Below are 20,481 nucleotides of genomic sequence, written 5' to 3' on the forward strand. Positions count from 1 at the left end.
AATAGAGGCACTTAACTCTGCAATTTAAACATTGCTGTTTTCAGCTGCAGGTTTAAAACAGCGGGGAGGGGGGGGGGGGCAAGTTAGTTTTCCACTAGGATGAGCAGTTTAATCCCGCTAAGTCCGCCATGCTTTTCAAGACTATCCCTCTTCCCCTTCTCGCCACCCCCCCTCCCCGCTGTAACACACGCGCTGAGTTCCAGCAGTGTGTGTGTGTATGTGTGTGTCTGTCAGTGTGTGTGTGTCAGAGTGTGTGTGTGTGTGTCTGTGAGAGAGTGAGTGTGTGTCTGTCAGTGTGTGTGTCTGTCAGAGAGTGTGTGTGTGTTTGCCAGAGAGTGTGCGTGTGTCTGTCAGTGTGTGTTGGTCAGTGTTGCGATGGCCGCGGCTGGACAGTGGAAGACCTGGAGGTGCACAGAGGCACGCAAGGCCAAGTCACATTCTGACGTGACGTCAACATGCTCCACCTTCACAGGTTTTCAAGGAGTAGCAGGATGATCCATTTGGCACAGGATGCGGACAGCGCCATTGGGGGAATACCAGAGGCTGGTCTCCGGAGTTGCATACTGGCAGCGGCAATATGAGTGGAGTCTACTTGTTGGCTAATATTGTCTTTTGTTTTTTTTAAACAAGGGCTGGGGTTTAGTATAGGGGAGTGCTGGGAATGTAGTATAAAGGGGGTGCTGGGATTTGGTATATTATTATGTTATTGTTCATATAGCGCCAAAAAATTCTGCAGCGCTTTATAGTGGGTGGACGAACAAACATGTCGTAGTAACCAGACAAGTTGGACACACGGGAACAGAGGGGATGAGGGCCCTGCTCAATGAGCTTACATGCTAGAGGGAGTGGGAGTTAAGTGACACAAAAGGTAAGGATAGTATTAGACTAATGACAGTTGCAAGAGAGGAGTCAGGAGCCATTAACAGTTTAATTGATATGCTTTTACGAAGAAGTGTGTTTTTAACAATTTTTTGTGGAGACTGGGTGAGCATCCAACGGAGGAGGGAAGTGAGTTCCACAAAAACGGTGCAGCCCTCGAGAAGTCTTGAAGGCGAACATAAGAGGTGGGAGTACAGACAGAAGATAGACGTAAGTCTTCAGCAGAGCGTAAGGGGCTAGATGGGACATACTTGTGTATTAGGGAGGATAGATAGGTGGGAGCAGCATTATGTAGAGATTTGAAAGCAAGAACCAGAATTTTAAATTGAGCCCTATATCTTACAGGAAGCCAATGTAGGGACTGACAGAAGGGTGAGGCGTGGGAGGTGCGGGCGGAAAGGAAGATGAACCTCGCCGCCGCATTCATTATGGACTGTAACGGCACAAGTTGGGAGCACATAAGACCATTGAGGTCAGTATAGGGGGAATAAGGAATTTAGTATAGAGGGGGGGGACTGTGAATTGGTACAGAGGGAGAGACTGGGATTTATTACAGAGGGAGGGGCTGGGTTTTATTACAGAAAGGGGACTGGGGTTTAGTACAGAGGGGGTGCTGTTTTTTTTTTATGCTGTACTTTTCAAAACAAACATACGTTTCTATGAAAATTTAAGGTTTTGTTTTTTTGTGGCCCACATAAACTTAAATCTTGTTCATGTGGCCCGTGCCAGCTTTTGAGTTTGACATGCTTGACCTACACTTACATTTTGATTAGCTTAATCAGCTGGCCTGGTCTCCAAGATAGTATTTTCTAAACATTACATTGTTCCTAAAGAGTAAAGTTATTTTGAGATTTGCTTTTGTTCGTATTATATCCTCCACAATGTGACTATGAATAATATCTTAATGATACCTGGTAAACATTGAACAAGATATTTTAATAATACCAATCTTCATCTCAACTCGTGGATGTAACCAAATGATTCTAGTCTGTTATGAAGAAAGCAATTATATGAAGATATTACAATAATCTTACCAATTTTAAGTAGATTATTCTTTAGAAAGATGTTCTTTGCTTTCAAATCTCTGTGAAGTATTCTCCTTCAAAACAAAACAAAAAGGGGAATATTAAAAAGCTTAATACAAGCCTGTATTCTCAAACGCTTCTGTCTGGCACTGGATCATGTAAACTTTAACCAATCTGTCAAGCTAATAATTAGGCCAAACAGATAATCACATAAAATACAAGGGAACACGATGAATAGGAAATCCAGATATGTAATTAAACTGACAACCAATATGTAGAATAAAAAATAGTAAATTATGGTAATCCCTTCTACTGACAACCCCCTCCCCCCCCCCCACCACCCCCCCCCCAAAAAAAAAAAAACGAGATTGGAAACATTGTTAAAGTGAAAATAACCCACATGAAATAAGATCATGCAAATAAAAAAATATATAAACATACATATGTGTAGAGAATAAAGAAGACTGTAAAAACTAATAGAACATTAAGGATTTTTTATATTTAGAAATACACAGATACAATAAATCATATAGAGAAGCTTAATTCCCTGTGGAATGAAAGATTCATTTAATCAAGTATGCATAGCTTCACTTTGTAAACATCCCAGGTACTCCTCCAAAGTTTATTTATTTCCAGTCTTATTCAAATTTTTGAAATAAACTTATACAAAAGAAAATACCGTAGGTTGGGATCTTCCCCCTTAAAGTGGGGCAAAAAACTTGTTTTAAAAAAACAAACAAAACAACATTATTTAATTATTGTTTTGATAACATTTCAGCTATCTTCAGGATTCTAGATAGTGTTCCCTTGTATCAATCCAGAAATGTCCCTTTTCTGTTGGCAGCATGCAAACCTAAAATGTTTTTCTTGTGTTTAGCTTCAGAGGTACTTACAAAATGGCACAATCTTACTGCCTGATTATCACAGAAAATAAATAGAGTATCAGCATTAAACGGTGGAACATCATGTTGAATGTTGAAAGAACGGAACGTGAAACAGTACCTTTCATGCATGTAATGTGCACCGAGTAATAGCTGGATGAACCATTCGACCACTTGACTTTCAACAATTATTTCCCCATTCTCTTTGCACTCTCGGATTTTACAGTCAAGGTCTCTTCCCTATAAGTAACAAAATAAAGTTAGGATGTGGATGGTCACAATGGTTTTTCTTAAAATGCGGAGTATCTTGGATCCAGTATAATATATATATGGTTACCACCTTTAGCAAGAACTTCCATAAATAAGGAAAACAATGCTTTGTAACCAACTACTGTATGTGCAATAAAAATGGTTTCACCTTTAGCAGAGATATGAAGAGTCCAAGAAAAGAAGCTAGAACCGATATAGGTACCAATAACGTCACCTTTAATATTTAATGCATTTCTCTTGACAGTTTACGATTGCAGTAGCTGTTTTATAAGTGTCTATCACAAAAAGAGACCTATCTGATGGCACTCTCTAAAATCTAGAGCAGTGAAGAACATCCTTATATTTTGTTAGGCGTATTCATTTTTCAGTACTAACTTACCACGTTTTGAACTTACAAACATATTCTGAATGAAGGATTTCAATCTACAATTGAGTCGTGTTTCAATTTATCAAACATTGTGGGGAATCACTGCCATCTGCTGGTCTTACTGTAAGCCACATGTACACTTTAAACATATACACACACACACGATCCATAATAGAATTTTTCACACAAATGGGGAAGATAAACAAAACTAAATTTAAAGTGGCATTATCAACTTTATATAAATCAGTTTAAAACAATAATGCAAATAGATTTAAAAAAAAAAAATAAGCAAAATGTATGCAAGATGAACTGAAACTTGGCCAGACAAACATTACTAACTTGTGCTAGTGAATGGTACTTATAACGTTTCAAGAACACAATTCTAAAAACAAAAAGCATGCATTTATATAAACAACACCAATACTCGCTACATTGCATTGGAGAAGCCTGGCTGCCCGCCTCCTGCCTTTGGACTATGGCCCTGGGAGATTGGGCCCTTTAAAAACAGTATTCGGCCCTAACAGAGTGCATGTCACTCATTCTGGCCCTTTAAACACAGTGGGGCCATTCGGTACTTGCCCTGTGTGAGCGGTGATACCCCCAGATAGCTATGCCATGGAGCCTATTCATATAATGAAAGACTATGGGAAAGACTTTAGCTCCATGGCAATTGAACTGTATGAATAGGATCTGAGCGCTATTCGGTAGTTTTGTGCGTTCAGATCCCAGCTATCTGGGGATATGTGAAATGTCTGTGTGTTATGTGTAAAAGGGGACTTTATGTATTTTAAAGTGTTTTATGTCTTTTTGCAACCATGTGCTCAATGGAGTCTGCCACTGGGGAGGGATAATTGGATTACTTTCCCCTTTGTCTCCAGGATAGAGGCCTCTGTAAAACCTGCTTAAACCAGATTGCCATGCTGCCAGCCAGGGACCAAAATATACTGATTCATGCCATTTTTTAATATGTTGTTCCCCTGAATGGATTGATTGTGAATATGTAATTTTTATGTATGTGATGTATGGTTTTAGAGTTATGAATGTTAGGTAAAAAGTATGTTAAACTGTAAATGTTCTGGCCAGCAGATAATTGAGCTATGTATATTGCTAAAACTCAATTATCTAGCCTGGCCCAGAGGAGGAGTTATGTGTTGCATAAATTGTGAGTTCTGTGTGCCAGTAAATCAGTCTTGTTCCAGCATTAAGTTTTGGCTCATGTGTGGATTATTCGGCGATTCCATGGATATTTCTACTTGTGGAATATTGGGTGATTTTACTTTTATGGGAAGAAGGGAATGCTTGACGGGGATATTTTCTACTACCGTCACACTCTACAACTTCAACTAGTCTTGCTCTAAAACGTATCTAACTGCACTACAAGGATGGAACTTCACCTTGTACCAAAATCATCTTGTGCTTATATAGCGGGAGCAGAGCTATGTTTCTTGCTCATCTCAGCATGGCATTGTTAAGTTTGAGAATATCAAGACATGCTGGTATGGTATGGCAAGCTTAGTTTTTTTCTAGAGTAGAATAATAATCAGTAAAGAGATTTGTGTCACTAGGGTCTGAGATAAAATTACAAGACTGTGACAGCAGGTAAAATCCTAAGGCCCATCTAGTCTCATTGCTACTCACTCCAGCTTTCACTGATACTGACCACCACTTAGAATTGTGCAAATTACTTTAAAGGGACACTATAGTCACCTGAACAACTTTAGCTTAATGAAGCAGTTTTGGTGTATAGAACATGCCCCTGCAGCCTCACTGCTCAATCCTCTGCCATTTAGGAGTTAAATCCCTTTGTTTATGAACCCTAGTCACACCTCCCTGCATGTGACTTGACACTTCCATAAACACTTCCTGTAAAGAGAGCCCTATTTAGGCTTTTATTACAAGTTCTGTTTAATTAAGATTTGTGTATCCCCTGCTATGTTAATAGCTTGCTAGACCCTGCAAGAGCCTCCTGTATGTGATTAAAGTTCAATTTAGAGATTGAGATACAATTATTTAAGGTAAATTACATCTGTTTGAAAGTGAAACCAGTTTTTTTTTTAATGCAGGCTCTGTCAATCATAGCCAGGGGAGGTGTGGCTAGGGCTGCATAAACAGAAACAAAGTGATTTAACTCCTAAATGACAGTGAATTGAGCAGTGAAATTGCAGGGGAATGATCTATACACTAAAACTGCTTTATTTAGCTAAAGTAATTTAGGTGACTATAGTGTTCCTTTAAAGTAGCTCTTTCACCCCCACATCAAATAAGGTTATTTCATAAACATATAATCTTAATGAAATACTCACATTGACTGTGTTGGAATTTCACTGCAATACCAACACACTCAAAATATATATTGAGACAAGGTAGAGACTCAGTATTTTTTCCTTTTTGGCCTTGTCATATCACTGCTTGGCTATGCACCTCTCCAAAAATGCATGGATTCAGCATGCTTACAGAACATTCTCTCCAAGTTGTTGCACAGTACTCAGTTTAACTAAAGGTCAGGCTAGGCATCATCACATCTACAGACAACTTATGAGGCGAGGAGTACCCTCAAACCAATCTAGAACAATTAGATCCCCTGGATGTATCCAGTCCGGCCTCCGTTTCTAATTGTACTAAAGCAGAGGTTCTCCTCCTGCAATAGATATTTACATTTTTGCGTTATTAATGAAATCCATTAGCTAATAGCGTTGATTGCTTCCTTAGGATGGAACCAATAGAATCCTGGCACTATAACCACCATGATGGGCTGCAGTGGTTATGGTGACTAGACTGCAACATTTAACCTATTTGCCAAACAGCCAAGGGATTGTAATCTGTGAATTATAATGTAATATTCACACATACAACTGCAGCTATTTCATAGAAACAGAGAAGAATAATTGCACATTTAACACATGAAGAAAAAAGCAAAGTTCTGTTACCTGTGATTGCTATGCGATCAGCAGTAAAACATGCATTTCCCCATGGTGGTTTTTTTTTTTTACACATAGTATCAATCAATATAAAGCAAATAAGCTTTGCTTTAATTTGTCATTCCTATGGTCCAATGTGTGTTAAACTAGTTACCCCTCATTTGCTGAGTTCACAACAATAAGCACTATTTGTTTCAGGTCATCTTGTGTGTACCTGGGTCAGATTAGTCAAATATAATTACCCACTGAGGGAATACCATTACGGAGTATTTATTAAGGTTAATAAATAGAAAAGGCTAATTCTCAGTTAAGCATAGTGTTGCGTTTTTAAGCACGTGACCCATAATTGTGGTAATATATCTATATAAAAGAGAAGCTTGCTGATTGCTCCTTGCGAAAACTGTTATAATGGAGACTAGAGACAGAGTAATGACCATTAGACAACCTATAGAAAATACTTGGAAGCACTACCCAGAAAATGGGTTACTTGACATCTTCACAGCTAAGTTATTTGCAAAATAAAATAAAAAATAAAAAATCAAACAAAAAACAAATCAATGCCTTTTTTATGTTCTGGAAAGTAAAGTGCACATTTTTTTTTTTTTAATAGAACTTTTTATTATTTTCCAAGTATATGGGGTACAGAAGAGAAGGGAGGGGTTAGGGGGTTATCAATCATTGTATGTCATATGATACATTGGCTTGTTATACAATAAGTTATAATACTGTATAGTAGTATGTTATACATTAAACGTTAATGCAATATATTAGCTTAGTACACACTAATTGGTAGAACAGTATATCAGCCTTTTATCTAATGAGTGTTAATATCGTATATTAGCCTAGTACAACATAAGTGTTAAAACTGAGAAGTGGTGTCATGGTAAGCAAAAGAGAACAGGATAAACAAGGGTGAATAAGGGTGGGAGGGTCGCCACTATAATACCATGTTGTCAAGGGTATAGACATTGAAGGCATCATGGCAGATCATGCATTGTTAGGGGCCTTCTAACATTCCGGTTCACTTTATCAGGTTAGGTGGAATATAGGTGTTATCCCTGTCGATAGATAGGGTCTGGTCTGTCGATAACGGCACGTGAGGTGTGCTGGAGCACCCTGTAAAAGTTTTAAGAGGTTAGTACTTTAGCGTATAGTGTTTGCCAGGGTTGCCATATAGATGTGAATTGATGTGTTTCTGCACTGTGGAGTGTCGTCATGCTTTCATATATGTGATACTGTTGGATCTTGTCCCACAGTTGAGATTTAGGCGGGCATACCTGTGATTTCCAATTCATCGCTAGAAGATTTCTAGCAGCCAGTATGGTGAGAGCACATATTTGTCTGTGGTCTTTAGAGAGCTCAGTGGGGAATAGGAGCAGGAGGTATGTTCGTGGGTTCTGGGGAAAGTTCTCAATGCCCAGCGATTCCAGCAATCTCCGGACCTCGGTCCAGAGGGGCTGAATCACTGGGCATGTCCACCAAATGTGGAAAAAAGAGCCCAGCTCTTTGGCGCACCTCCAGCATGTTGGCATCACAGTGGGGTAAATTTTGTGTAGCCGTAGTGGCGTCATATACCACCTATACAACAGTTTTCTATGTGCTTCAATGTGAGTGTAGCATCTAGTGAGTTTTGAGAGATTATTGAGAGCCTGTATCCAGTCTTTGTTGGACAATTGGAGTGAGCAGTCTTCCTCCCATTTCTGTTTACATGGGGGGTTTTGTTGAGGGACCACGTTTTCCCACATCCTATAGCATAGGGAGATGGTCTTGGGTTTGCCCGGTGCGGCCCAGCATCGGTCAATGATCCCCTCAGCTGGGAGAATCGTCTCCTGCTTTTTGGCATGTTTGTGTACATGGGTCAGTATGGTACCTTTGAAACGGAGGAATGTGAATAGTTCCTCTGGTGGCAATCGCCATGTGGCCTGTACGTCTGCGAATTGCATGACCTCTCTACCTTTCAACAATTGCTGTATGTTGGTGATACCCGCTTTAACCAACTTAGCTAGGGGCAGGTTCGGCGTCGCAGTCCAAGGGCCGACAGAGGTGCTTTGGCGTGGTATGAGGTTTTACATCCTAGCACGGACATAAACGTGTCCCAGGTGTTGAGCGTGAGAGTCGTGGTGGGGAATTTGGCCAGCCCAGGGGTCCTGAAATGTTTGGGTGTCCACAAGGTGTCAATTATGTTCCCTCCCTGAACTTGTTTGTTCTCCATATCTACCCAGCTCAGTTCTCCCTTAGGGGAGTGTAACAGGATTCCAGCTGTCAGCGCTGACGCTTTGTAATATTGGGTAATATTTGGTAGCCCTACACCCCCTTGTCTGACTTGTGTGTACAGGAGTTTGTTAGGAATCCTAGGCCTTTTATTGTCCCAAATAAAGGCGTTGCACGTGTTCTGAAGGGCCTTGAGAAGGGCTTGTGCAATCTTTAGTGGGAGCATGCAGAAGATGTACAAAATTTTGGGCAGTATGGTCATTTTAAAGGCGTTAATCCGTCCTAGCCAGGAAAGATGTGTGTGTTTCCACTTTAATATCTCTGTCTTGCACATGTGTGGGAGGGGCGAAAAGTTTAGTTGCGCAATTTTGTCAACAGAAGTTGCAATTTTAACTCTTAAGTACGTGAGGGAGGATGACCGCCAGTCAAATTGATGTTGCTGTTTTAGAGCTGTTGTGCGGCCTGAGGACAAGTTAACTGTTAAAGCTTGGGTCTTGTCTTGGTTCAATTTATAGTGGGAAACTAGGCCAAAGTCTCTAAGGGCAAAACAAGCAAGTAAATTAGGTGGACAGCGCTAAGAATTATTATAATAAAATCATACATACACAGGTAGCAGCAGATTTCGCAATTGTGTGTCTTACTCTTAAAAAAAGGGAAATAAAAGTACAATGATAGTGCAGTATGTTATGAATAATATGGTTATAAAGATATATTCCAAAGGGGCACTCACGTTTTCCAGAGCTTATAAAGCTCTATTTTAGGAGCCTGGACGGAACAATCCCCGTCTAAGGATTTCTTTTTGCTGGTATCAGATTCCCAAGGTAGTGCGATTCATCATATGAAAAAAATAAGGATGTATACCAATGGTACAGTACGTATGTAAAAGTAGGATAAGTAAATAATATTTGGCCTACTTACATTTGCTAGAGCAATGACCTGCTCTAGTGTATGGAGCTTTAGGTGGAACAATCCCCACCTAGGGATATATGTAGATCAGGAACAGCAGAGTGATGGTGAGAGTATAAGGAGCTCAAGAATGACTGGGTATTAAAACAGAATCTTTATTAATAAACAGAATAAATAAAACTATTTAAAAGTGAACTATATAGTAAAAAGAAGTATAAATAAAACCAGTCCTTTGTAGGCAATCCTTAATCTCCACTTGACATGTTTCGCTTACAGCTTTCTCAAAAGTGAATGTCTGCTGTTCAGGTCAGTTGATGTTTAAATAGTCTCTTAATTTCTCTATTCAGTTCTGGTGTGTATAGTCTGTAATTCTAATTCCAGGTCATTTGTTACATCACTTCCGGTTTGGTGGATATCTCCATGATGATATGTCCAGGAAATGATAGTAGCGCCATTTTGGATAAGGGCAAAAATCCAGTTAACTAAGTGAAAGTAGCGCCATTTTGAATAAGGGCAAAAGTCCAGTAAACTACATGATAGTAGTGCCATTTTGGATAAGGGCAAAAGTCCAGTAAAACAAGTCTGTACTTCTGGTTTCAGGTCATTCGTTACATCACTTCCGGTTTGGTGGGTATCTCCATAATGGTGTATACAGGAAGTGATGGTAAAGCCATTTTGGATAATGGCAAAAGTCCAAGAAAAAGAGGGGTTAATATAAAAGTAAATTAAAACAAACAAATCAAGGTGTAATCTTGCATATTTTCTGCATATATAGTTATAGAGATTATAATAGTGCTAAATGCTGAATAGGGATCGCCGTATATCACATGTATTTACACAGCGATCTCTTTTAAATAGTACTAATAGACATCTGGAACAAGTCTGGATGTATATAATAGAAATCCCAATTTTTTATTTTTTTTTTTAAAGTAACCAGTCGAAGGAAATTTGGTTAAAAAAGGGGAAAAAAAAAATCATATACACAAATGAATTATAAAAAACATATTTTAAAAAAAAAATCTAAATTCTATATTGTTCCAGATGATAGTACAATTTTACAATCCAAACATTTTATGATTGATTGTGCATAACTTTAAAAAGAGTGTATTATAAAAAGGATATTATAAAAAATGTATTAGATCGAATTCTATATTGAGACCGCTTGGGTGGAGGGTGTCTAGGCGATGGACCCATTCCATTTCTAGTTTACTTATATTTTTAATATTGTCACCTCCTCTCCAATGAGGTTTATATTTGGCGATTCCTATGAATTTTAATTGACTAGGGTCTTTATTGTGCAGTATAAAGTGGGCGGAAACAGAGTGGCTCATGAGTCCTTTTTCTATATTTCGACAATGTTCGCTTATTCTCACTTTTAGTGGTCTAATTGTCCTGCCAACATATTGTAGTCCGCAAGGACACTCTAACAAATATATTACATTGGTACTGTTACACGTTATTACATCACATATGCAAAAAAATTTGTTCCTATTCATTGATTTAAAATTTGGGATGAATTTGTAATTTTTTTGCGTTTTCTTACATGCTGCACATACATTACATTTAAAAAAACCTTTCTTAGTGTTTAAAAAATTCTGTTTGTCGTCATGTGTCCTTAAGGGGTTAAAGGGATACTCAACGGCAGACGTGATGACGTAGACCGTAAGGTGTACGGACCGCAAGGGGGAGGGAGCCGTTGGAGATGATCGATGCTTGGTAGCAGCCTCATGAAACCACGCCAAACCACGCCAAGCACGATATTATGGTACATGCCGAGCACACTGCTTAAACCGCTTAATCCCCAGTGGAAGGGCGGCTTAAATAATCGTTAAATAACCCTACCTACCTCCTGCTTTGTCTTGCCTGTCGGGGGCTGGGTTGGGGGGGGCTGCCCTGCGCGGGGGAGATTTCTGTTTGCCGCCGTTGTGCGGGTCGGGGGATGGGGCTCCCGGCGTGCCTGTGCTGATTCGGTTCAGCGCTGTTTATTGTCCCGTGGTCATTTGAAGGAAGGCATCGAAGGAGAAGGTGGAACTAAAAGGGCAAGTGTATCTCATAGAGGTATTTCTTTGGGGGGAAAAAAAAAATATATATAATATATACTTGCCTGAAAAAGAGGGCAAAGAAAGAAAGAGGGGAAAAGAGAGAAAAAGGGAGAGGAGAAAGAGGACGAAAAGGGAAAAAATGGGAAAAAGATAAAGCAAAGGGGTAAGAAGGGGTAAGAACAAGGGGCGAAATTAATTGAAAAATATATACTCCATATATACCCCACACCCCAATATTTAAACAAAGGACTTATTCCCATACAATTCCGATAGCTCTAAAACAACTGCTTTCATAAAAAAAAAAAAAAAAAGGAGCAAGAGACCAAGACGAAAAACAGTTAATGGACATATCGCCTAAATTGTTAAAAATTGCTAAAAATGGGCTAAATTGCTAAAAATTGTTAAAAATAATCGGAGAAACAATATAAAAGCAAGAAAATAAAGAAAATAAAGGAGAAGTCTATACAAAAGACGAGTCCAGAACGGTAAACTCTACTCCAAAAAAAAAAAAAAAACCTCGGATATTAAGTCTGAATTTAAAGCCATACCCACCTTAGTCTCCTCCTAAAATGGCTTCTAAACGATCGCAGGAACCTAAAGTTTCATCAAAAACTGAAAAGAAATCTTTAAAACAAGAAAAGAGACTTTCCACATTTTTTTCTCCTCAAAAAAATCAAGATACCAACGAAGAACCTTCTCCAGACTCCTTCAATGAGATGATCCTGCCAGCTATAGAACCACCGATTATCTCTATAGAAATCATAAAATCACTGTTGGATAACACCTCAAAAGAGATAAAAAAAGAGATCCAGGATAATTCTATCGACCTTAAAAATGATATTTCTAAAGTACTAACTAGAATACAAACAATAGAAGAAAAACAGGATCATACAGAATTTCAGATCCAATCCTTTAAAGATTCTCATAAAGAAATGGAGCGCAAATTGGAACAACTGGAAGTCAAATTGGCAGACTTGGAAGATCGGACTCGAAGAACAAATTTAAAATTTAGAAATATTCCAGAAAGTATAACAAATGAAAAATTAAAGGATTTCCTAAAAGAATTATTCATTTCTCTCAAGATATCAACAGACCCCCATGAATTAACAATGGATCGATGCCACAGAATTTTTAAACCTACAAATATCAAAAACGACTTTCCAAGAGATGTAATAGTGGCGTTTCATTCATATGATACTAGAAACCAAATTCTGTTGGCCTTAAAAAATAATAGATCCACAGAAGGAAAATTTAAAGAGATATTTGCTATTCCAGATATCTCTTATTATACAAGAGCCAAAAGACGAAAATTCTCACCAATATTTCAAACGTTAATAAAACACAATCTGAGGTTTAGGTGGCGACATCCTTCTTCTCTCCAAATATATCACCAGAATGAATGGTTCTCATTTACAACATATGAGAAAGCCAATGAGTGGCTATTACAACTAATAGAAAACTAAAAACGAAAGATTGGAATGATAGGAAGAAGGGAAAAAAGAAATAAAGAAGACAAAGAAAAGGAAGGAAAGAGGATGTGAGAGGAAGGATGAAAAAAAAAAAAGAAAAAAGAAAAACAGCAAGAGGGGAAGAAAAAAGAAAAAAGAAAAAAAAAAAAGAAAAAAAAAAAAAAAAGAACGGACTGGAAAATTAAAACATCAGACATTCACTACAAATTGCCTACTACTCCATCATGAGTATCAAACGCTAAAATCATATTAATAGCATATTAACATCATAGTCCTGGAAGGATATTAAAGAAAGGAAGAAAAAAAAAAAAAAAAAGAAGTTGAAAAATACCTAAAGTATCCATACATTATAGGCTATTTACAGGACTATAAGATTAGACTTACCGTAATTCTCCACCAAACACTAAACACTTGAATCACAATTTGTTTGAAAATATTTTGGCAGAATTTCAAATAGAAAATATATACCATAATGTATTATTACAGTATAGGATTTGATTGAATATAATATAACACAAGGAAAATATGCACTGTTAATTAAGTAATGTAAGCTAGCGCAAAATATAACGAGAAACTATGCACTTTTAATTCATGGAAAGTAGTACGGTTATCTACACAATGGAAGTTAAAGCAATATATCACGATAAATTAAACACTGTTAATTAAGGTTAATGAATTAATGTAAGAGATCACAAATGTTAATTATTGCAATTTATTATTAGAAATTAGGCACTGTAAATTAATGATAGAAAACATTGGAAATTATGTATAGTAAGTTAATGAAACATAACATATGAAATCACGCACTCTAATCTAAGGTGATATAATAAGACAAATCATACACTGTAAGTTAAAGAAATATAGTATTAGAAATGAGGCTACGCTAAAGTAATATAGCACAGGAAGTACGCACTAGAAGTCTAAAATTATAATTGTTTTGAAGTAGAAAAAAGGCAAGGTGGTAACACCAGGGAACAATTTAACTATTTGTCAATTTTTCCTTTTTGTGACATATTATCCCCTTCTGTCTCCAACAAAGGCTCCCTCCCTGTGGGTATCTATATGATACTTTGATGTTGGAATCTAGTTGTATTCCAATACGGAGGTGCTGCAAAATCGCCAGCACCTACGCAGCTTGGATGCTTTTTAGCATCTTGAATGATTTGTTGTTTGTTTTTAAATGTTGTTGTATATATACCTGGTTGAAAAGGGAATGGTTAATGGGAATTGCTAAACTAAGGTGTTCGTTATGGAAACCAACTACTAAAAATGTTAAAATTAATATCAATTAATGTGCAGGGACTTAACTCCCCAAACAAAAGAGCTTATTTATATAATACTTTATTAAAAGAAAAAGCCCAAATCTCCTTTATCCAAGAAACACACTGGAAAAAAAAAGATAATCATCACTGGAACTATAAAAAGTTTAATATTATTGCTGAAGCTTCAGATCAATTTAAAAAAAAAAAAGGGGGTTGCAATATTGTTTTCTAATTCGATTAATTATTCATGCGACTATTCTGAAACAGATATCGAAGGGAGATCAATTATTTGGATAGGAAAGATTAATGAGATTCAATATACCTTACTTAACATATACCTACCAAATAAAGCCCCAGTTAAACATCTATTGAAAATAATGAGAAGAGTAGAAACAATCCGCAAAGGAATACTCCTGATAGCGGGTGATTTCAACTGTGTGGCTGACCCTAAATTAGATAAACAAACAAAACCTGGTCAACACATAGATGGAAACCTGGTAAACCAAGCAGCCTCCCTAAGTAAATTAGCAAAAAAAAATGATATCTTTGATTTATGGAGAATATTCCATCCCAGTGAGCGTAATTACACTCATACTTCTACGGCCCATAAAACCTCAGCAAGGATAGATATGTGCTGGGGAGACCTGGATCTTTTAAAACGAACAAAAACTATCAAAATTGGGGGCGTGGCTTGGCAGCCGAAGAACATGGCCGCTTAAACTTTCCCGCCGCCCGGGTCCCGCCGCCAAAACCGCAACCTACCCGCTACACTGCCGACATGGGGAGACCAAATAGGACCCCACAGACCGGGAAGACCCCAGAGCCCAAAAAGGGACAGCTTACCTCGTCCCTGCGCCAGTTCCTGGTGACCCCTGCAGACCTCGCGACACAGCCGCATGGCGCCGACGGATCAATGGCGTCGGAGGAGTCCGCGCCGTCATCACCGGCATCAGACATGCTCACGGGCGGCACAGAACAGCCCCCGTGGTTAGACCTCCTGAGAGCACTGCCCACCAAAGAAGATCTCCGCTCGGCCACCTCAGAAATGGGAGCTACAATCCGGCAGGACATCCAGGCACTGAGAGCTGACATGCAGGGCCTGTCAGACCGCGTGAGCCACATAGAGGCAGCCTGTGACAGCCTGAGGGAAACACAGAATACACTAGCAGAGGCTGCAGACACCACCTCAGAACAGGTACGTGGCATGGCCCTACATATTGAGGATCTGGACAACAGGGGGCGACGCAATAACTTAAGACTGCGCGGCCTCCCTGAAACTGAGGACTCCCCCCAGCAGCTACAAGAAATCCTCCTGGAAATATTAAATGGGATCCTGGGCCGCGACCGCCTGACACCCATAGAATTTGTAAGAGCTCATAGAGCCCTCCGTCCTAAGGGCACGCCAGATAGCCCACCTAGGGATGTCATATGCTGCCTGGCGAATTTTGCCTTAAAGGAGACTATCCTTAAACAAGCACGAGGCCGGCAATCGCTCACCTACCGGAACCAAGACCTGCAACTCTTTCCAGATTTATCACCGGCTACCCTGACCTACCGACGCGCTCTGAAACCACTCACGAGGGTACTGGTGGCCCAACAGATTCGGTACAGATGGCAGATGCCCACGGGACTGCTTGTCCACACGCCGAGAGGTCCGTTCCTGGTCCGCACACACAGCGACTACATAGCACTGGGCACGGAGCTCCAACTGCCTGCCATCAACATGAGATGGCCTGACCCATTGGACATCTATACCACCGCAAGAAACCCCTACCCGAGACCGGCACTGCCGCAACGCACTAGAGGGGGACGCCAGGAGGCCACTAGGCCCACAGGTACCGCCCGTTAGAGGGCATGACTTTCCCCCCTTCCCCCCCCACAATGCGCCCAACACCAGCCTGACCCCCTCCAGGGCACTAATAGCCCCGTTCCAGGACATAGACACTGTCCCCAGATACGAACTTAGCCAACCTACCAATTGGACATCCCACATTGGCACCCTGTCTCTCCGCCCCACAGAGCTGATCCTTATGCCGGGCGGACAGTTGCTGAGCCACACTTCACCTACAGCCAGGCCGCACAGAAGCGCCACCATGGACACGAGGGCCCTGTCTACCCCGATGGCGTTAGGTGTGGCGGTGGATATGGCCCAGGGGACCGTGGTACCTGACAATGTCCGCCAAGGTTGACACTGGCCCGCTGGGTGCACCTACTGCCCTATGTCTCTGTGGCACACGCGCCCACGCATGCTGCAACTGCCCACCGCTTATGTGCCAGCGCATGCTATAACTATCCACGGCGCTGCATATCACCCGCACGCACAGGTCACAACTACCCCCCCCCCCCGCGCTGCACACCACTGTTTCTGCGCCCGCCATCACTAAAACGGCTCACCGCAGTGCAGGCACCACGGCATAAATGCCCACACCCGCCACAATTGTCTACTGCATTACATTGACCGCTGTAAATGTGCCGGCTGGTGTATAGCCCCATATGCACGCTCGCGCATGCTCAAATTGCCCATTGCATTGTATAGCACATGAGATGTTTTTTCCTAGGAGCTGTTCGCAGGTCCCCCTACTTGTGGGGCTCCCTTTTTGACATGCCCCCCTAGTACCCTGCATTGCTTTATATCTGTACAATATGGTGTTCGCGCCTGCTACTGTTAGACTTGTATACTGCACTACATGAACCAATGTGTATATATTGTGTATTTATGTGAATGTGTATATATATGTGTAGACCTGCCAGGCAGGCTAACGGTACTCCTTGGTGCACATGCCACACTGCGTACACACCCGTACACGCTACTAGCACCATGGGACTGGGTACAACACAAGATATGCCCCTGCATGTCCCACACCTGGCTACTACTTATACCTCAGGTTCGGCGCACGTGCAAGTCCCCAGGGTATAGGGGTTCGCATGCAACATTGGGATAGGTGCCAGACCTCGCTACACCAGGGTACAGTTCTATATGCAATATAGTATGAGCATCCGCGTACACAACCCAGAGACCTGCTGCAACCAGAGCGATGCAACCCACCACCACACAGAAGGGGGAACCCACAAGGGGGTCCGTTAACCGGGATACCCTTCGGGGACACACAGGCTTCCCATACCACTTCCAGGGACGGAGGAATGGCACCACGGGACTACACTGATGCTCAGAGGGGGAATGGGTTGGGGGAGGGGGGATCCACCAATATCCTAACCACCCGCACTGTAGAAAGGAGGTCACACCCTAGGTAGGCTAGTGCATCTTCCCTTCAGATAGGACAACGTCGGGACCCGGGGGCGAGTCCCTGCAGACACACAACAGGTTACAGTTACAGCCGGAACCCGGCCATACCCTGGGAAACTCGCCCCGGGGGCGCGACAGCAATTTTCACAGGTTTAAGTTACACCCGTTGGTGTTTGTTTTGATACACAACCGCCGCTGTTGGCGAGTTGACAAGGCGCCTTCCACTCCCCGTGAGGTCGGTGTCTACTGTATAGGGGGGCCATCCCCCACTCCGGTCTCCGGGCCGGGGGATCTCTACCCCCCTGACACCGGTGCCTCTGCTCCACTGCGCGGAGATATCCGCTCCCCTGCTCAGCCCTGCGTCCCCCGGACCGGGCTCTACCTACCTAGACCATCACCCGCCCTCACTGACCAGGGCGACTTAGACACCCGTGGGACTTGACATTATGGCGACACCCGCACCCAAATACGCACCGGCCCCACTCACCTTCTTATCCCTAAACGCAAAGGGCTTAAACTCCCCCGAAAAGAGGTCACACGCTCTACACCTCTGTCGGAAAACCAGAGCCCATGTGGTCTACCTCCAAGAAACCCACTTTAAAACCAACGCCGCACCCAAAACTCTGCAACCGTATATACACCCAAGGCTTCTACAGCAATAACCCGGAGGGGAAATCTAGGGGGACGGCAATACTCCTACACAAATCCATACCCTTCGTAGCTGACTCGACCATGACTGATAACTGGGGCAGATACGTATTCGTTAGGGGCAAAATCCTGGACGAAACCTACACCTTTGCCAACATCTACGCCCCAAACACGCGACAGGACAGATTCCTCCGGGACGTACTCCGGGCCCTTCACGATTTCACGACGGGCTGTCTGGTCCTGGGTGGGGACTTCAACATCGCTCTACACCCGACGATGGACGCATCCAGGGGCCACTCATCGACACCCCCCCCACACTGCTTAAAATTCGTAAACTTCTCCACCAGTACAGGCTTACAGATTGTTGGAGGGCGACACACCCGACAGCCAGGGACTACACCTTCTATTCGACCCCGAATGACTGCTACACACGCATCGACTACTTCTTTCTGCCATACTACTATCTACCCAGACTGCGGGACGCTGCCATAGGGGGGACAATGTGGTCCGACCACGCACCACTCACGATCCAACTCACATCGCCACTACACAAACCCAAAACCACGACATGGCGGCTCCACGAAAACCTCCTATCCAACCCACAGGTGGCCCAAGACGTACAACAAGCCCTGACAAACTACTTAGCCGAGAACCTACCACAGGACACATCCCCCCTCTTGACTTGGGAGGCCCACAAGTGTGTGATGAGAGGAATTCTCATCTCACACTCCTCTGCCCTGAAGAAGGCACGGGACCACACGATCCAAGAACTAACTGCCAGGATAGGGACCCTAACACAGGCCCACAAGCAAACACTAGACGACACACTTCTCGGGGAACTTACAGCAGCCCGTGAAGAACTAGCACGGACCCTGCGACAATCGTACACTAGGGCTCTCCAGCGCACTAAATCGTTCTTCTACACAGAGGGAGATAAGTGCGGCAGGTTGTTGGCCAGAATGATTAACAAAAAACGCTCCACGACATATATTGCACGCATGCGCGACGCCGCAGGCCAACTACACCACATGCCAGATCAAATCGCCACAGCCGTAACCCGCTTCTACACGGAACTTTACGCGATCCCCCCCACACCCCTCGGGCGGACCCTAACGTGGGAACGACCCGCATGAACGCATACCTCTCTAAATACACCAAATCTAAACTCTCCACAGACGCAGCGGAGGCTCTGGAAGCGCCCCTGACAGAAGGGGAACTGGCCCTAGCCATTAAATCCTCAAAGACCGGCACAAGCCCAGGCCCTGACGGCCTCCCCCTCAAATACTATAAAACCTTCCTGGCCACATTGTCCCCCCAATTTATCTCGGCCTTCAACTCTATAACAGAGGGAAATACTATCCCCCAGCAAACACTAGCGGCCAATATTGTCCTGCTGCCAAAGGAGGGGGGAGATACCGAACGGTGCACGGGCTACCGACCGATATCGTTACTCAACTGCGACCTACGCCTATTCGCCAAAATACTAGCTACAAGGTTGAACCCACACATACCAGACTTAATCTCACCTGACCAAGTGGGATTCGTCCCCCACAGGGAAGCCCGGGACAACACGGTCCGGGCCCTCTCCCTGATCCACCACGCACAGCGCACCTCGGAGAGCCTTTTCCTCCTCTCTACGGACGCAGAGAAGGCCTTCGACAGGGTGGCGTGGGACTACCTGTTCTCAGTACTGGAGCATGTTGGCATGGGGACCCACATGCGCCAGTGGATAGAGGCCCTCTACTCGTCCCCCACGGCCAGGGTGTGCATAAATGGGGTCTATACAGACGCATTCCCGGTCAGGAATGGCACCAGGCAGGGCTGCCCTCTGTCGCCGCTTTTGTTCATCCTGGCCTTGGAGCCCTTCCTACAAGCGGTAAGGGACAACCCAGATATCTCGGGGGTGGCGGTGGAGGCAGACCACCACAAAATCGCAGCATATGCGGATGATATGCTATTTTTTATAACAAACCCAGAAATCTCCCTCCCAAACCTCATGGCAGAGTTTAAGACATACGGCCACATCGCCAACCTCAAGATCAATTACGCTAAATCCTCTATTCTTAACATTGGCTTCCCCCAGAAGAGGGCAGACCAAATCCGACGAAATTTCCCCTTCCAATGGCAGGACACCGCTATTAAATACCTGGGGGTGAAGCTCACGGACGACCTATCCAAACTCTACCATATGAACTTCACCCCACTGATGGCAACATTACGGAAGAACCTGACAGAATGGGCCACACCTCACTTCTCCTGGCTCGGCAGGGTGGCCATTGCCAAAATGAACATCCTCCCACGGGTACTTTACCTATTCCAGACACTGCCACTCCAACTCCCTACCACCTTCTTCTCCGCA

At 42.7% G+C, this 20,481-nt stretch overlaps 1 protein-coding gene across 1 annotated transcript in view; it reads right to left on the bottom strand.

Annotated features, from left to right (window-relative positions):
* The window catches only part of NEK11 (NIMA related kinase 11), a 354,200-nt gene that overhangs the window by 258,897 nt on the left and 74,822 nt on the right, over positions 1-20,481 (bottom strand). The window contains exons 4-5 of the mRNA XM_063452175.1: positions 2,907-3,025; positions 1,914-1,978 (exon numbers count right to left, since the gene is read on the bottom strand). Of these exons, the coding sequence (XP_063308245.1) occupies positions 1,914-1,978; positions 2,907-3,025 (184 nt within the window). The remainder of the gene's footprint in view (positions 1-1,913; positions 1,979-2,906; positions 3,026-20,481) is intronic.

Source organism: Pelobates fuscus, chromosome 4, assembly GCF_036172605.1.
Source record: "Pelobates fuscus isolate aPelFus1 chromosome 4, aPelFus1.pri, whole genome shotgun sequence".
Classification (NCBI taxonomy): Eukaryota; Metazoa; Chordata; class Amphibia; order Anura; family Pelobatidae; genus Pelobates; species Pelobates fuscus.